The sequence below is a fragment of the Musca vetustissima genome, unplaced genomic scaffold (genome assembly GCF_032173495.1).
Source record: "Musca vetustissima isolate MV318-11 ecotype Yass unplaced genomic scaffold, APGP_CSIRO_Mvet_v1 utg10917, whole genome shotgun sequence".
Classification (NCBI taxonomy): Eukaryota; Metazoa; Arthropoda; class Insecta; order Diptera; family Muscidae; genus Musca; species Musca vetustissima.
This window is the reverse complement of record NW_026880121.1, coordinates 125452-140241: the sequence shown is the minus strand read 5'-3', so window position 1 is coordinate 140241 and position 14790 is coordinate 125452. Positions and strand designations below refer to the sequence as shown.

General features: G+C 39.0%; 1 protein-coding gene across 1 annotated transcript; it reads left to right on the top strand.

Moving 5' to 3' along the window:
• The first annotated feature begins 7932 nt into the window (after positions 1 to 7932).
• On the top strand, positions 7933 to 12803 carry LOC133325510 (alpha-tocopherol transfer protein-like). The gene is made up of 4 exons (XM_061534254.1): positions 7933 to 8101; positions 11945 to 12039; positions 12094 to 12247; positions 12319 to 12803. Exons 1-4 carry the CDS (start codon positions 7933 to 7935, stop codon positions 12801 to 12803), a joined length of 903 nt encoding a protein of 300 aa, XP_061390238.1.
• Positions 12804 to 14790: the final 1987 nt, after the last annotated feature.

Genomic DNA, 14790 nt, shown 5'->3' with positions numbered 1-14790 from the left:
ATTCTTAAAAAAAAAATCAAGATTCTTGCTTACTTACTTAGCTGGCTTGTGACAGAACTTTCGTTCCATAAGCCGAGCTAGGAAAAGATTTCCAGGCGCGTCGGTCTTTTGCGCAGTTTTTCCAATTGGAAAGACCATTTTCGGCGATATTGTCTTCGACTCTATCTTTCTAACGTATTCTTGCCCCTCCCCTTCTGCGTGAACCATCAGCTGTTTCGCATTTATATGCCTTCTGGGCTGGGGCATCTTCATCCATTCTTACAACATGACCTAGCTAACGTAGTCGCTGCAGCTCAATTCGTCTAACAATGTCGATGTCCGAGAATAGCTGGTACAACTCATGGTTCATTCGACGGCGATATTCACCGACAACGCAGATCGGCCCACAGATCTTTCGGAGAATTTTTCTCTCAAATACTACAAGAGCTGCCTCATTTGCTTGCGTAAGTACCCATGCTTCAGATCCGTATAACAGCACTGGTAGTATCAGCGTCTTGTAGAGTGTGAGTTTGGTCTGGCGGGATGTGGCCTTGATTTTGAGTTGTTTGTTTGGCCTGATTGAATAGTAGCATCGGTTGGCCATCACTATCCTTCTCCGAATTTCAAAACTGGTGTCATTCGTTTTATTTATGGCGGTACCAAGCGGTATTTAAAATTTTGGCTACCTCGAAGCTGTAGTTCTCAAGTTCCACAGTTGGTCCGAGTCTAGTGGACGTCTTGCGCGTTGATACCATCAGCTTGGTCTTCTCGCCGTTCAACTGCCAGACCCACTTTGGTAGACTCCTTCTCAATTTGTTCAAAGGTGGCTGTTACCGCTCTCTCAATGTTCGACCCATTATGTCGATGTCATCGGCGTAGACGAGTAACATGTGTTGTTTGGTGTACAAAGTGCCATTTCTGTTTACCTTTGCGTCTCGTATGACCTTTTCTAGCAGGATGTTAAAAAGATCACCTTTTCTGAATCCTCGTTCGGTATTAAAGGGCTCCGAGAGGTCCTTTCCGACGTTAACCTGTTAAAGTTAACCTGCCTGTGCCTGTTAAAGTTATCCTGCATAGCCGAATTAATTTTGCAGGAATGCCAAACGCAGACATGGCTTTAAACACCTCTGAACGGATAGGGCGGCTTTATAGTCGATGAATAGGTGAAATGTGTCGATGTGTTTTTCGTGGGTTTCTTTTCCAGGATTTGGCGCAGAGTGAAAATCTGGTCAATGGTGGATGGTGTCAGGTCTGAAGCCACATTGGCATGGTCCAATAATGTCATTGACCATGGGCTTCAGTCGTTCACACAGTACGCCGGATAGCACTTTATATGCGATGGGAAGGAGACTTATTCCTCTATAGTTGGCACATATCGTCTTGTCTGCTTTTTGTGCACGGGACACAGGATGCTGAGGTTCCTCCAATCATTGGGCATCATGCATTCTTCTAGCCAAATTGTACTAATCAGCTGGTGCATGCTCCTTACCAGCATCTGACCACCAGTCTTGAATAGTTCGGCTTTTAAGCCATCGGCACCTGCTGCTTTATTATTCTTCAGCCGATTGATTGCCTCATTCTGACCTCATCTTGGCTAGGTGGTATACATTCTATATTGTCATCTATTATTGGTTCTTGGGTATCCACTTCACTTCCACTATTTGATACCGGAAGTTTTTCAAAATGCTCCTTCCATATCCTCAGCACGCTGTCTGTATCTATCACCAGGTTTCCTTCTTTATCTCTACAGAAGGATGTGCCTGCACCAAAGCCTTCGGTTTGGTGTTTTACCCGTTGGTTGAATTTTCGGACTTCATTCTGACTCCTGTACATCTCGATTTGCTCACGCTCACGTTTTTCTTGCTCTTTCTTCTTTTTTCGGAAAATACATTTCACAAAAGCTGCAAGTCTTCATAAACAAATGCCTAAGGTATCTATGAAGAATATTCGGGCCCATCACTGATAACATAGAACTGTGGAACTTTTATAAACTTGATGCGGCAGTTCTGCTTTACCCCTTTCAAAAGCATAAAAATCTCCAACTATGACTTGGCCAATACATAATATCCAGTGGTCTTGGTTTATACCCAAGTAATTCTTAGAAGAATTGCGGAAGGCGATAATATGCTATTGGCCTCTAAATGAGCAATCTATATAAAAATATATATGTAAATCAGATTGTAGTTTTGAAATCGTATACACATTTATTGTCACATGACATTTTGAAATAATTTTGAATTAATTTGTGAGTTTCCAACACATTCGAAGACTTAATACTATATATTAATATATATTAATATATATATAATTTTTTAATATTCCATTTTCAAAAAATCAGCTTTTTTGTTTTTGTGGCACATCAATGATTTTTGGTACACATATAGAGAAAAATGTTCTAAACCGTTCGCGATCAAATTTTTGGTTGATGCGCGCAAAAGTTATTTTGGGTATAAGAAAAAAATCTTAAAATTAGGCCGTTTATTATATTGACCAAAAACGTTGATATATATCTTCTTCCGTAAAATAAGAATATGAATATATTATAATAACCAGGATATAGTTGCACATATTCGCGAAATATGAGAAAAATAAAAAAATAAAGCATATTACATCAATATTTTCATTATATTTATGACATACACACACCTAAAAATTAATTTAAAAATATCTACATAATCTAAATACGATGGTGAATCAAATTATATCAAAATCACACAAGTCCGTGTAGCGGTTTCTAAATCAAAGCGACAACAAAACAAGATATTGAGGAAAAATATTTGTTTTTGGTTCGAAAATATAATGTCATCATATTTATTTTTTGAATTGTATACAAGAAATTTCAGAAAAAAATGTTGGTGTTATTCTGCTATTTTACCCGAATTTCGCCGAAAAATTGACATATATAATAATAATCACTTTTTGTGTATAAGTATACGCCTTGCGGATTATATCAAGACCCTTCCGATAAATCTTAGAATTATATACATATGTAAATAGGAATTAATCTTAGAATAAAATAATATTATGAAATATACATTTTAAATTGCGTGTAAATCGCGTAATTCTCAGAATCATTTAATGCGCATGCGGTTTCCGGGAAGTACTGAAGTTTATCTTCCAATCCATATATATTTTGCGAAATTTCATTTGACGGCTAAGATGTGCCGCACGTTACATTGAAGTACCCAAAAAATCGTAAAACGCGAATAATTTCCGAAAACTCCATATGCCATTAACGCGCATCCGATTTCGGTGTGCACCCTAAAAAAATACATCGATCTATACCGATTTCAATGTGGTCCATTAAGAACCATGGATGTGCCAGCTCACACTATTTTTGAGATATATTACGTCTAAATCGCGTAATTCTCAAAATCATTTGATGCGCATGTGGTTTCCAGTAAGTACTGAAGTTTATCTTCCAATCCATATATATTTTGCGAAATTTCATTTGACGGCTAAGATGTGCCACACGTTACATTGAAGTACCCAAAAAATCGTAAAATGCGAATAATTTCCGAAAACTCCATATGTCATTAACGCGCATCCGATTTCGATGTGCACCCTAAAAAAATACATCAATCTATACCGATTTCAATGTGGTCCAATAAGAACCATGGATGTGCCAGCTCACACTATTTTTGAGATAAATTGGGTACATCTCTCTTTCGGCTGAAGTTTTTAAAGTTCTCTTTTCGAAAAAGATAAAAATCCGTATGAGGTCATTTATAGAAGCGGAAATGATCCACAGAAAACGCAATTAAATCCGCGATATTTTCAAAAATATTTTTTGCCAAATTTCGTGTTTTTGGAAGGCCAGTTACCGCCGTTCTAGTAGATGGATTTTCACGAAGAAGATTTTATATCATCCGAAACGTAAAAAACCTTATTGATCGCGGGTACCCATATCATTCAGTTGACAGATCTAAAAATTTGGCCCGAAAAATAGGTTTTTTAGAAATTTGATCGCACAAAATTCGCACCTTCGGATGAGTATTACTCTAAAGCTGTACATACTACATACACAAAATACATATCAAATTACGCAGATTCGCGACTACAATAATCCTATAACCGATTTTTATAAATTCCTGTTTGCGTATTAAAGCTAGAAGTAAAATTGAAAAAACACTCAAAATCGAGCTTCAAAATGTCAGCATCATTTAAAGCTAGATGCAGTTAAAATTTTGAAAAATGATACATAAGGAGCGTAGTCCCCATTTTGTTTGCTTCTAGTTTTATTTTGACACGAAGACCGTGCAATGAGTGGCTTAGTCACAAATCGATAGAGAACATAAAAAAATTGGTTCGCCTCAACCTGTTTTTACACATTTTTTTACATTAAAGTAGACACAGCTTCCACCAAAATAAAGTTTGGAGGTCAATATCATGAGCAGTTTGCAACGACAGATCAATTAACCCAAAACTATTCACTTTTTTTCATATACTTAAGTAGTTCTCGAGTTATAAAGGGTTGAAGCTCCGCTTCAGCTATGTTAAAAAATTGGCAATACTGCCCATATATATATATACATATATATACGTTGAAATCAGATGATTACGCCGCCTTGTATTATAGCTGCCATGCAACGAAACATGAATTTCGCTGCGGATTTATGGTTCACAGGAGAATAAAAGACCTCGTCTCCAGATTCACTCCAGTAGACGGAGCGAATTGCTATAATTCGTATAAAAGCGAAGTTCTTCTACATCAGTCTCATCTGCGCCCATGCTCCGACCGAAGATAAAGATAAACAGACCAAAGACATATTTTACAAGCGCCTAGAAACGGCATATGATCGTTGCCCTAGGCATGACATTAAAATTCTCCTAGGAGATTTTAATGCAAAAATCGGAAGTGAAAATAACCCCACAGTCGGTAAATTCAGCCTCCATGAAGAAACATCAGACAACGCGGCATGAGGTTGATTGACTTCGCAGCAGCAAAAAACATGGCGGTTAGCAGCACCAGATTCAAGCATTTCGATATACTCAAGGCCACTTGGATTTCTCCCGATCGAACAACGAGAAATCAAATCGATCATGTTATGATAGACGGAAGGCATTCATCCAGTGTTTTAGACGTCCGATCGATCCGGGGAACGAATATCGATTCGGACCATTACCTTGTCACAGCCAAGCTATGCACCCGTCTTAATGTAGCAGCAAAGGTGTGATTTTATGTAACACGGAAACTCGACGTCGAAAAGCTGCAAACACAACAGGTAGCAGAAGCCTACTCTGCTCAACTTACCCAACTGCTTGACGAAAGCACCCCTTGTCCTGATAATAATATAGAAGCACAATGGCACTCCCTATAAACTGCAGCAAAAGCAACACTTGGGTACCAAAGCCCATCATCAAGAAATCCGTGGTACGATCAGGAGTGTCGTAATGCTACTGATATGAAAAACGCAGCATATAGGGCAACGCTAAAGACAGTAGGAACACGTAATGTGATGGAGAACTATCGGGAGAAAAGGAGAGAGGAGAAACGTATTTTCAGAAAAAAGAAGAAAGAGCAAGAAAACGTGAGCAAATCGAGATGTACAGGAGTCAGAATGAAGTTCGAAAATTCTACCAACGGGTAAAACATTAAACCGAAAGTTTTGGTTCAGGCACATCCTCCTGTAGAGCTGAAGAAGGAAACCTGGTGACAGATACAGACAGCGTGCTGAGGATCTGGAAGGAGCATTTTGAAAAACTTCTGGTATCAAATAGTTGCCGTGAAAAGGATACCCCAGAACCAATAATAGATGATGGTATAGAGTGTATACCACCCAGACAAGATGAAGTCAGAATAGCAATCAATCGACTGAAGAATAATAAAGCAGTTACAAGCCGAACTATTCAAGACTGATGGTCAGATGCTGGTAAGGAGCATGCACCAGATGATTAGTACAATTTGGCTAGAGGAATGCATGTCCAATGATTGAAACCTCAGGATCCTGTGTTCCGTGCACAAAAAACGAGACAAGATGATATGTGCCAACTATAGAGGAATAAGTATCCTTTCCATCCCATATAAAGTGCTATCCAGTGTGCTGTGTGAACGACTGAAGCCAATGGTCAACGAGATTATTGGACCTTACCAATGTGGCTTCAGACCTGGCAAATCCACCATTGACCAGATTTTCACTCTGCGCCAAATCCTGTAAAAAACCCCACGAAAAACACATCGACACATTCAGTCTATTTGTTGACTATAAAGCCGCATTCGGCAGCCCTATCCGTTAAGAGGTGTATAAAGCCATGTCTGCGTTTGGTATTCCTGCAAAATTAATTCGCCTATGCAGGATAACTTTAACAGGCACAAGATCAGCAGTTAAAGTCGGAAAGGACCTCTCGGAGCCCTTTTAATACCGAACGAGGATTCAGACAAGGTGACAGTTTGTGGTGTGACCTGTTTAACATCCTGTGGGAAAATGTCATGCGAGACGTAAAGGTGAACAGATATGGCACACTGTACACCAAACAAAACATGTTACTCGCCTACGTCGATGACATCGATACAATGAGTAGAAAATTGCGAGCGGTAACAGCCATCTTTGAACAAATTGAGAAGAAGTCTGCCAAAGTGGATCTGGCATTAAACGGCGAGAAGACTAAGCTGATGGTATCAACGCGCAATTCGTCCAGTAGACTGAGACCAACTGTGGAACTTGATAACTACAGCTTCGTGGTAGTTAAAGATTTGATATACCTTGTTACCGCCATAAATAAAACGTATGACATCAGTTTTGAAATTCGGAGAAGGATTGTGATGGCCAACAACTGCTACTATGATCTAAGTAAGCAGTTTAGAAACAAGCCCACCTCCCGCCAGACCAAACTCACACTTTACAAGACGCTGATACTACCCATGCAGTTATAGGGATCTGAAGTACATGGGTACTTGCGCCAGCAGATGAGGCAGCTCTTGGGGTGTTTAAAAGAAAAATTATCCGAAAGATATGTGGGCCTATCTGCGTTGTCGGTGAATATCGCCGTCGAATGCACCATGAGTTGTACCAGCTATTCTCCGACATTGCAGCGACTACGTTGGCTAGGTCATGTTGTAAGAATGGATGAAGATGCCCCAGCCCAGAAGGCATATAAAAGCGAAACAGCTGGTAGTTTACGCAGAAGGGGAAGGCCAAGAATACGTTGGAAAGATAGAGTCGAAGACTACAACGCCGAAAATGGTATTTCAAATTGGAAAAACTGCGTAAAAGACCGACGCGCCTGGAAATCTTTTCTAAGCTCGGCTTATGGAACGAAAGTTCTGTCACAGGCCAGCTAAGTAAGTAAGTATGTTTACTGACAAGTATTTTGTGTTTGAGATTAGGCTAAGCAAGAGTAGTTTAAATGGAACCTAAGGATAAATAATTTACAAAAAAATGAGAACGGTCGATAGCACCGTGTCTTATTATTTCTTATACAGAAGAGCTGGGGCTGTCTGAATATTCTACATTTATTTTACTCTATGTAGAGAAAAGAACTGTAAGAACTGAAGGATGTTTGTTGAAGCAACAGTATGAAGCTTTGGAAGCTTCAGGATCATGCCTGCTTTCTTTCTCAAAGGGGATTTTTTCTAATAATATTTTTTTGACCTAGTGTGTCCCATTTTTTCACGAGTTTGGAAACCCTATTCACAGAAAAACTCCCGTTCCCTTGCTTTTGCATATACTTAAACAATAATTTTCATAATACATATTTATTAAGTAAATTCAAATACTAATTGAAACAGAATTCATTCCAAATGAAAATTATAAATCATTCTGACAATGGGAAAAGTATAAGAAAGATTTTTAAAAACTATATAGAAATTAATCGGTATTAAAAGTCGAAAGAGGCGCCACGTATTTCGGGCTTAGGTAATAAACAAAAAAATATAAAATCAATAACTCAAATGAAGTCCTGAATTTTTGTAACAGGAAAATAAATATTAAAAAAAATTAATAAATTAAAAAAATGTATAAAATACCAAATAATGGACCACAATTTCAATACGATGGATTTCTTTTCAAATTGGATTACAATGAGCCATCGGAACAAGCCAAAAAGGTGGCCAAAGAAGAGCTAAATGAAACGCCAGAAAATGTTGAAAAAGGAATTAAAGGATTACGTACATTGCTGAAAGGTAGGGATTTTTTAAATACTTTTTTTTCGAAACCTATATAAGGTCGAGGATTTTTTAATTAATTTTTTTTCGAGGCCAATATAAGGCCGGGGTTTTTTATTCATCTTCCATTATATAAATCTAGTATTTTTACATAGTTGTATTTCAATGATCTAATGTATTTTGGTATTCACAGTGAACTAGTTTACAGTTATTATTTACATAGCTTGAAAATTTCACAATATTTCATTTCAAAGCCTACTTAGGTCAAACACACACAATATATAAATCTATCATGTTGGAGTAGATTAAATTACTTATACTAGAAATTAATATATTTGATATGAGTATGCAAAATACTTAAACTACTTATGCTAAAATATATACGCTATGTACACTGTGGGTCAAAGCAGCTCTGGGTCCTTTCATCCGTCTTCCACAATTTTATGTTACAAGCTTCGATCATTCCATCACAAGGAATTTGGGTGATCTGACAATTTTCGATGTCTTTGACTACGTACATGTCATTTGACTTATGCTAAAATATATACGCTATGTACACTGTGGGTCAGAGCAGCTCTGGGTCCTTTCATCCGGTTCATCCGTCTTCCACAATCTTATGTTACAAGCTTCGATCACTCCATCATAAGACATTTGGGTGATCTGACATTTTTCGATGTCTTTGACTACGCATCTATCATTTGGCAGCACCTTGTTTATGACATAAGGAACCTTAAATTTTGGCGGAAGATTTTTGTTAACTCCTATTGTTGCGTCTACATTCTTTATTACTACGAAATCTCCTACTTTCAATGAACTGACTTTATAAACCTTTTCCATGGACATTTGCTCGTTAAACTTCTGTGTCTGCTTTGTCTCTTATTTCTCCCAGGATATAGGACAATCATTGAGACAAAATATATATACATTCTGTATATGATTTTCTATCAATCTGTATATGATTTCCCCCAATCAGCATCCACATATCCATATACACTTTTCTGGCCAGTTTTATATATCAACTTATAATTCGCAGTTCTCGCCAGATAATGTAGAATATTCTTCGCTGATATCGAATTCTTCTGCTACAAACATGGCTCATTTTCGCATGATTTAAATCCAAAATTATTCAAAACTGTATCTAATTTTTCATTCCATGTTCGCCCTGATTGTTTTAATCGATAAATTGCCCTTTTCAAAAATTTACCTTCTTAACCTTTGGGGGGTACCATGCACACGTCTTCATGCAATTCGCTATTAAGGTAAGCCGTCGTTACGTCAACTTGGTGCAAGTACATTTCTTCTTGAACTGAAATAGCCAATAGCATTCTTAAAGTAGCATATCTTACCACTGGAGAGAATGTCTCTAGTTGTAGTCGATCCCATATCTTTGGCTACATCCCTTCGCTACCAAACGAGCCTTATACCTTTCCACCTTCCCATGCTTTTTTCGTTTCAGTGCAAACACTCATTTACAGGAAATTGATTTCCACTTCCGGGGGATGTTCGACCTCTACGCAAGTCTTGTTTGTTTTAAAGAATTAAGATATATCGACGCCTCCGAACCATAGTATGCTAAGTCTGAAAAGTGAGTTTTTCAGTAGAAGCTTTCAAAGTATGGCAGTTTCTTTAATCGTACGTGCCATGCTAAGTACATTTTTGCTTATAACTTTGGTTTGGGAATCATCGGATTTCCAAAATTTTAGTGAATTTAAATTAAGGACCGTAGTATCTAAAAACGTAAAGAACTTTAAAACATGCTAAGTCTACTTAGCATACTATGGTTCGGAGGCGTCCATTTCCATTGCATTTTGCCATTTCTTTACGTTTTTACTACCCTTTTTGAGTCTTCCGGGCATTCCTGTTCGCATTATCCTTGGTCTTCCAGGTCCCTTTCGTGATACCTCTTCTTGATCGTCGGATTGTCGAATTTTCCGTCGCTGTACCAAAATGTTCATAGTTACTCTCGTATTCTAAAATATCTTGCAACTGCCGATCGACGTTTTCCTGTTGACTGCCATAGCTATTTAAATTTGGACCAGTTTGATTTTTTCTTCAAATAAAATTTAAAACAATCTACCACTGGCATTTCCTTGTCGTCTACTTGAAATGATTCTTCGTCGAAAATAACATCTCTTCTTTCAATCGTCTTTCTTTGTTTTGCATCATATAGTCTATAGGCTTTTAAGACTAAGGAATAACCCACCATAATGTCTTCTTCTCTCCTCTTTTCGAACTTTTGCTTATGAGTTTTATTCAGAGCTACACAATAAGAACCAAATGTTCGGAAATGACTTACATTAGGTTTCTTTCCATGCCATACTTCATAGGGCGTCTTATCTTTAAGATTTTTTTGTGGGACATCTGTTTCGCAAATAAGCTGCAGTCATTATTGCTTCTGCCCATAAATTGTCATCCACATCTGCATGCAACATCATAGTTCTCGCTATTTCGACTAGAGTTCTATTGGCACGTTCTGCCACTCCGTTTTTCTGAGGACTATAAAGGACGGTTAACTGTCTTTGAATACCATTGTTCTTTAGATACTCGTTAAACTTCCACCACCGTTGTCACTACGAAGTACCTTGAGTTGAGAGACAAACCGGCAAGAAGGTTTGTCTCTCAACTTGCATTCGAAATTCTTGAAATTTTCCAAAAACTTCATCCTTTGACTTCAAAAAATATATGAAAATTCTCCGAGATTTATCATCTATGAAAGTTAAGAAATATTTAGAACCTCCAAGTGATGATGGACATCCGATCGGACCACAAACATCACTGTGTATGACTTCCAGAATTTGCTTTGCCGCACTCGTACTTTCTTTCCCTTTGAATTGTTCCTTTCCGCATCCCTTACCTTGGAATTTATTTGTGGAATGATTGTTGGGCGATGATGGAGACGGTGTGGGAATCGAGAGGTGTTGGTTTTTGCATCTGTTTTCATCCTCTCTTAATGGTCATTCCATTGTGAAGAGCCTGCAGTTATTAGTTCAAATGGTAGTAGTTTCGGTTACGGAAACGTGCAGAGGTTAGTCTGTGGGGGCCATTCCCGGACTAGCAGGCTTGTGGAGAAATTGTTGGGAGGGGTGCTATGCATGTTGGCTATCAATATCGTGAGATTGCTTTGTATTCCCTTTCAGCGATTGTTTCATTGTAGAGAGCCTGCATGTTAGTCCTAATGGTAGTAGCTTTGGATATGAAGCAGGACAGAGACTATAGTCTGTGAGTGACCAGTCTCGAACTGTTTGCGGTTCTACTGGTAATAGGTTCGGTTATAAACCTGACCGAAGGTTTTGGTAGCACGGGTGTCAGGGCCCCTAGGTCTGCGGTTCTAGCCTGTCAGTTGGTGTTGGATCTTCGGGGAGCATCGCTCTGGAGGTGGTTTATATCCAAATCGCGGGTAGAGCTGTGGCTCGGTGTGGAGTTGCATTACAACTGGGTGCCTGACCCATAAAAGGATGCGATCGCGCCCAAATACGTGTAATCGACTGGTACCTCATAAAAGATAAAAAGACCGCAAGGTAGGTACCTACGTACTCTAAGCATTTCTGTCTTGGAAGGCTTGTCAGAAGAATGATACTTAACAACTCCTCCTGGATCGGTATCCCAATTTCAGCCAATTTTTCTGAAATTTTAACAAATTCATTCAGATGTTGTGACATGTTGCCATTTTCTTTCATTTTTAATCCCAGCAGCTTTTTATACAACGCCACTTCGAACACTTCTCATCTGGATACGCCAACCTTCATAATTCCCATCCTCCAGCTTCTTTTCAATTCGGCAAATTGAATTAATTTTCACAGAAAAATTATGTATCGGGGATTTTTTAAATATTTTTTTAATACAAAAATTATTTTCTTACAGCTGAAACCAATCTCCGCTGCCCCTTGGATAATGATTTGTGGCTAATGAGTTTCCTGAGACTGGCACGTTTTGAGCCCGAAGCAGCCTTGGAAAAGGTATTTAAACTTCAATCAAAATGCTTTAATTTAATTTTTCTTCTCGATTTTCAGATAAAAAAATATTATAATTATCGCCGTAAATTTCCGGATATGTGTAAGGATTTAAAATTGTCCACCATTAGGGAGTCGCTGTGCGGCAACAATGGTTCCATGTATCCAAAGCGAGATCAGTTCGGACGGCGTCTGTACATAATTTTGCAGGGGAGTAGGTCCCGGTCTCAATTCTAGCATCCTACAAAAACTCTCTGACATTCTCCTCTCTTTTTTCGAAAACAGAATATTGGCTTCAGGAAAAATTCAACAAAGAAAATTTGGTGCAAGCCTTTATCCTTCAGATGGAATACTTCCGTTGCGAACAGGAAACTCAAATTAACGGCATTGTCATACTTCTCGATGTTGAGGGTCTAACGCTGTCCCAGGTCCTATTGTTTACACCCGCGATTGCCATTCGTATAATTCAATATCTTCAGGATGGCATGGGTGTACGTTTGCGGGGCTATCATATTATAAATAATCCGAAAATATTCGATATCGTGTATGCGATTACAAAACCATTTATCAATCCGAATATGTACGATATTGTGCATTTTCATGGTACGGATATTCCAGCATTACATCGTTACATATCAACGGAATGTTTGCCCGAATGCTATGGTGGAACTTTGAAATCGTCGCAACGATCGTTTGGCGAACAGTGGATTCAGATATTTGAGAAATATGAAAATGATTATGAGCAGTATCAGGAGTATGGTTATAAATAAAGGATGAAGAGAAAAATAATATCTGAATGGTTGTGATTTACTGATCGAAAATCCACATGGGCCCCGAAAAAAACTTATTTAAAAAATTCCCGATCACATAGGTCCCCGAAAAAATTATTTCAAAAATCCCCATCCTTATATAGGTCCTCGAAAAAAATTATTTAACAAATCCACGCCTTATATACTTACTTACTTAGCTGGCTTGTGACAGAACTTTCGTTCCATAAGCCGAGCTTAAAAAAAAAATTTCCAGGCGCGTCGTTCTTTTGTGCAGTTTTTCCAATTTGAAAAACCATTTTTGGCGATTTTGTCTTCGACTTGATCTTTCCAACCTATTCTTGGCCTTCCCCTTCTGCGTGAACCATCATCAGCTGGTTCGCTTTTATATGCCTTCTGGGCTGGGGCATCTTTATCCATTCTCACAACATGACCTAGCCAACGTAGTCGCTGCAGCTCAATATGTCTAACAATGTCGATGTCCGAGAATAGCTGGTACAACTTATGGTTGATTCGACGGCGATATTCACCGTCAACGCAGATCGGCCCACAAATCTTTCAAAGAAATTTTCTCTCAAACACTCCAAGAGCTGCCTCATCTGCTTGCGTAAGTACCCATGCTTCAGATCCGTATAACAGCACGGGTAGTATCAGCGTCTTGTAAAGTGTGAGTTTGGTCTGGCGGAAGGTGCTTACTCAGACCATAGTAGCATCGGTTGGCCATCACAATCCTTCTCCGAATTTCAAAACTGATGTCATTCGTTTTGTTTATGGCGGTACCAAGGTATATAAAATCCTTTGACTACCTCGAAGCTGTAGATCTCAAGTTCCACAGTTTGTCCGAGTCCAGTAGTCTTGCGCGTTAATACCATCAGCTTGACCTTCTCGCAGTTTAATGCCAGACCCACTTTGGCAGACTCCTTCTCAATTTGTTCAAAGGTGGCTGTTACCGCTCGCAATGTTCGACCCATTATATCGATGTCATCGGCGTAGGCGAGTTGTTTGGTGTACAGAGTGTCATTTCTGTTCACTTTTGCCTCTCGTATGACCTTTTCCAACAGGATGTTAAAAAGGTCACACGACAAACTATCACCTTGTCTGAATCCTCATTCGGATTTTAAGGGCTCCGAGAGGTCCTTTCCGACTTTAACTGCTGATCTTGTGCCCGTTAAAGTTATCCTGCAGAGCCGAATTACTTTTGCAGGAATGTCAAACGCCGACATGGCTTTATACACCTCTGAACGGGTAGGGCTGTCGAATGCGGCTTTATAGTCGACGAATAGATGGATATTGTCGATGTGTTTTTCGTGGGTTTTTTTCCCAGGATTTGGCGCAGAGTGAAAATCTGGTCAATGATGGATTTGCCAGGTCTGAAGCCGCATTGGTATGGTCCAATAATGTCATTGACCATTGGCTTCACACAGTACACTGGATAGCACTTTATATGCGATGGGAAGGAGACTTATTTCTCTATAGTTGGCACATATCGTCTTGTCTCCTTTTTTGTTCACGGGACACAGGGTGCTGAGGTTCCAATCATTGATCATGCACTCATCTAGCCAAATTGTACTAATCAGCGGGTGCATGTCCTTACCAGCATCTGACCACCAGTCTTGAATAGTTCGGCTTGTAACCCATCGGCACCTGCTGCTTTATTAGTCTTCAGCCGATTGTTTGATATTCTGACTTCATCTTGGGTAAGTGGTATACCTTCTATACCGTCATCTATTATTGGTTCTGGGGTATCCTCTTCACGGCTACTATTTGATACCAGAAGTTTTTCAAAATGCTCCTTCCAGATTCTCAGCACGCTGTCTGTATCTGTCACCAGGTTTCCTTCTTTATCTCTACAGGAGGATGTGCCTGCACCAAATCCTTCGGTTTGGTGTTTTACCCGTTGGTAGAATTTTCCGACTTCATTCTGATTCCTGTAAATCTCGATTTGCTTACGCTCACGTTTTTCTTGTTCTTTCTTCTTTTTTCTGAAAAT

Excerpts from the sequence above, each read along its gene's own strand:
- LOC133325510 (XM_061534254.1), top strand. The coding sequence starts at position 7,933 with ATGTATAAAATACCAAATAATGGACCACAATTTCAATACGATGGATTT. Across the intron at positions 12,040-12,093 it reads CCGAAGCAGCCTTGGAAAAG|ATAAAAAAATATTATAATTA; the intron begins GTATTTAAACTT and ends CTCGATTTTCAG. Across the intron at positions 12,248-12,318 it reads GTACATAATTTTGCAGGGGA|AATATTGGCTTCAGGAAAAA; the intron begins GTAGGTCCCGGT and ends TTTCGAAAACAG.